General features: G+C 59.9%; 1 protein-coding gene across 1 annotated transcript in view; it reads right to left on the bottom strand.

Annotated features, from left to right (window-relative positions):
* The window catches only part of LOC102261893 (fatty acid desaturase 2), a 57,841-nt gene that overhangs the window by 18,394 nt on the left and 35,609 nt on the right, over positions 1 to 3,838 (bottom strand). Inside the window, 1 exon segment of the mRNA XM_014544545.1 lies at positions 1,387 to 1,497. Coding sequence (XP_014400031.1) covers positions 1,387 to 1,497 — 111 coding nt within the window.

Here is a 3,838-nt window from a genome sequence, read left to right as displayed (position 1 = left end):
GCCTGCCTGGGCCAGGCCCAGCCCCGGGGGCTGTGCGTTCGTCCCCCGCCAGTTAAGGGGCAGAGAAAGGAGTCCACTCAAAAGCTTGCGCGTGCACACCCTGCTCAGAGCAGCAGCGTTCACAACAGGCAGAAGGCGGAGACAAAGCAGACGCCATCGGCGGAGGGATGGCTGAACAGAACGAGTCCCTCCCTACAACAGAAGGTTCTCCAGCCTCAAAAAGGAAGGGGCCCAGCCGGGCGGCTCAGTGGTTGAGCGTTGACCTGTGAGCCAGGAGGTCACCGTTCAGCTCCTGGTCAGGGCACATGCATCCCCAGTGAGGGGCGTGCAGGAGGCGGCCGATCCATGACCCTCTCTCATCACGGGTGTTCCTATCTACCTCTCCCTCCCCCTTCCTCTCTGAAATCAGTAAACATATTTTTTTAAAAAGGAAGGGAATTCTCATGGGCTCAGTGCGATCCAGCCAGACGCAAACGGACACACACTGGACGGCTCCACTCTCTGAGGCGCCGGACAGAAGGGAGAGCGGGGGGCGGGGGATGCTGGTGCTGGGTGAACACAGTGTGCGGACTCCAAACCCCTGAACTGCACCCGGGAATGGCGACCAGGGCGCACTCCATCTTGTCTGCCTGGCCCCACCCCCCACTTGTCCCGGGTACCCTGCTGGGCCTTGAGGAGGTGGAGGTGGGGGAGACACATGACCAATCCCTGCCCCCCAGGACTGGGAGGGGGGCAGGAGAGGACCAGTGGGTAAGGAGTGATGGAGGCAGAGTCTGGCCGGCTCCGAGGAAGTGTGGGCATCCTGGGAGGCAGGGCAGGAGGGGAGGCAGGGAGAGCAGGTGCAGAGGTGTCCACAGGGACTCGCCCAGGGTCCTGGGAAAGGCAGACAGGGGGCCGTGGGGGAGGCCATGGCCAGATCTGGGCGCCTGCGAGGCAAGTGAAGAATCGGAAGAGGATCTGGGGCAACCACAGTGACGGGGGGAAGGGCGGGAGCTAGAGCAGCAGGTCAGGAAGGGGGCCTGTGGGATCAGCTGCCGGGGGCGGAGGCAGCCTTCTCATCGGCCTCAAGGAGAGGAGGCGCAGGCATGGAGGTCAGCGGGAGGTGGGGCTGACTGGAGGACACACGGACAGGAGGGGACCACCCTCTGCCCAGCCCGGGCCCACTGCCCGGAGGTCGAGAGGCTGGGAATGAATTCCTCCAGGTGGGGGTCAGCCAGGGTGGCAGCCAGGCTGGGTGGGGGAGGGGCTCCTGCACCCCAAGGGCTGGGCGGTGGCTCCCCCTGGGCTGGCACAAGGCTTCCCTGCCCCACACCAGCACCCTCCACCTGGGGTGGGGTCCCCGTCTCCCCCAAACCCCCCCCTCCTTCCGTGGTCTGTCTGACTCACATTCTTGCCGCGGTCCTGGCTGGGTTCCTCCGGCGCCAGCTCGCCGATCAGCAGGGGCTTCAAGAACTTGCGCACAAAATCAAGGTCACGGTGGAAGGCGCGGAAGGCATCCTGGTGAACAAGGGGTGAGTGGTGAGTGGAGACCCCAACCTCAGCCTGCACCCCTACCTGGGAGGGCAGGACTCACCAGCAACCCTGTGTGCCTCCCACTAACTGGCCCCAAAAGCGCCCTCAGGCCTCACCCAGGGCAGATCCCTCAGTGCCCGGCTCCCCCCACGGTGCCACCTGGGCCTCTGCCTGGACGAGGGGCCGCTGAGCTCGCCAAGGATGTCCCCCTGGGCAGGGCCCTCCAGGGACATGCAGGGAGCGGTCACCGGGCTGGGCAGGGCCGGGGAAGGAAGGACGTGGCCTCGGGCTCCTCTGCTGGGTGCCTGGGACCCCGCGAAGTGGGCCACCCACAACCCCCCACGTGGCCACCAGTGAGAGGAGCAAGGTGGAGACGGCACGGCGAGGAAAAGGTGCCAGGAGACGACGGGAAACCAGAGCAGACGCAGACGCGGTACGCGCACGGCTGACAGAAGCTTTTTCATCGTTTGAAAAGGCATTTAACTTAACCACGAGAAGGGTTTTGACGGGAGTGGCGGCATTAGGGCTGGCTTTATTTTCATTACTTCCCAGGCTTTCTCGAACACTGCTATGTTGCTTTTACAATTAAAATAGTGTTATGCATTTTAATGTTTTTCTCCATTATTAAGGAATAATTGCGTAATTTTGGCAAATTTAGAGAAAGGACAGAACCGAGAGGAGAACGCCATCCAATGGGTGGCCACGGCTGCTAGCATGCTAGCATGTTTCCTTCCGGGGTTTTCTCCACACGCTGCGTACATTTCATAACTTAGCTCCCGACAAACATAGCGTCTGCCGCGGAGACGAGTGCCCCCAGGCCCCCCGATGGGCTGAGTGTGAAGCCCCAGTGGTAACCACAGTCACCCGCACGGCACCAGCCCTGCAGCACTGCCGGGGCAGGAACAAGTCCAGCGACACCACGAGAAACAATCGGGGAAATCAAGGCAGCGAGAGAAAAAGTGAGAGACAGTGTGTCTGTGTGGGTGGTGGTGGTGGTGGATGTCTAGATTAAAAGAGACTCAAAAAGATATAAAAGCTGCACTGCTTGCCCTGGCCTGGCAGCTCAGGTGACACATATAAGAAGCAACCAACAAATGCATCAATAAGTGGAACAACAAATTGATGTTTCTCTCTCTCCCTCAATCCTATATAATAAAAGGCTAATAAGCAAATCGACCAAATGGCAGAATGACAGGTTGCTATGACGTGCACTGACCACCAGGGGTCAGATGCTCAGTGCAGGAGCTGCCCCCTAGTGGTCAGTGCCCTCCCACAGGGGGAGCACCGCTCAGCCAGAAGCCGGTCTCATGGCTGGTGAGCACAGCAGCGGTGGTGGGAGTCTCTCCCACCTCTGTGACAGCACTAAGGATGTCCGACTGCTGGCTTAGGCCCGCTCCCCATGGGCCTAAGCCATCAGTCAGACATCCCCCAAGGGCTCCTGGACTGCAAGAGGGCACAGGCTGGGCTGAGGGAGCCCCCCACCCCACCCCGTGCACGAATTTTGTGCACCGGGCCTCTAGTAAAATAATAATAATTTTTAAAAAACTGCAATGCAGGGGGGAGAGGGGAGGACCCAGCAGTTACACAAGCCACTTTTTGGGCTGAATGAGAAAATATGAACACGGACGGGATACCTGATCGTATGAAAGAATTATTAACTTTCTTAAACGTGGCAACGGCACTGTGAGTGTGTTAGAGACTGTCCCAGGTCTTAGAAGACCGTGACGAGGCGCACGGCACAACTTATTCTCCTGGGACTCGGCAAAAGGAATCGCACACGCATCGGGAGGGAGAAAGAAAGCCCCCGTGCCCAAAGCTAAATCCGCGAATCTCCTGTTCACTTATTCCTTCAACTTCTCTGTAGGTTTAGAAATGTTCAAATTAAGAAAAATGGGGGGAAACGGGGAAAATGCCGACAAGACATGACCTTGTCGGTTTTCCCTCGCCAACCCTCTGGTGTCCCCCCATGGTCACTGCCAGTCTCCTCCCACTTCCCCGGCACCCCTGGCGCCCAGTCCCGCTGCCTGGTCTTTGTTCTATTTGAGTCTAGAACAGACTCACAAAGCAGCACTGTGTGCAGAGGGAAACGGGCCCGGAGCTTGTAAAAAGGTCTGTGCTCGCCCTGGCTGGACGGCCAAGGGAGGCGGCGGAGATCCGACGACGCACATGTTCAGAGGGGAGCCTGATACTCTTCCAGGACCCCGGGCGGGCGGTGAGGGGGCTGCGGTCCGGTCCGGACCAGCTGTGCCCACTCTGGGCCAGCCGTCACCCCTCCCCAGCCCAGGCCTCAGCCTCCTCTGCAAAGGGGGGGCCTCCCAGCTGCCAG

Source organism: Myotis brandtii, unplaced genomic scaffold (genome assembly GCF_000412655.1).
Source record: "Myotis brandtii unplaced genomic scaffold, ASM41265v1 scaffold369, whole genome shotgun sequence".
Lineage (NCBI taxonomy): Eukaryota > Metazoa > Chordata > Mammalia > Chiroptera > Vespertilionidae > Myotis > Myotis brandtii.
Note: the sequence above shows the minus strand (reverse complement) of the source record. Positions and strands in the feature narration are given on the sequence as shown.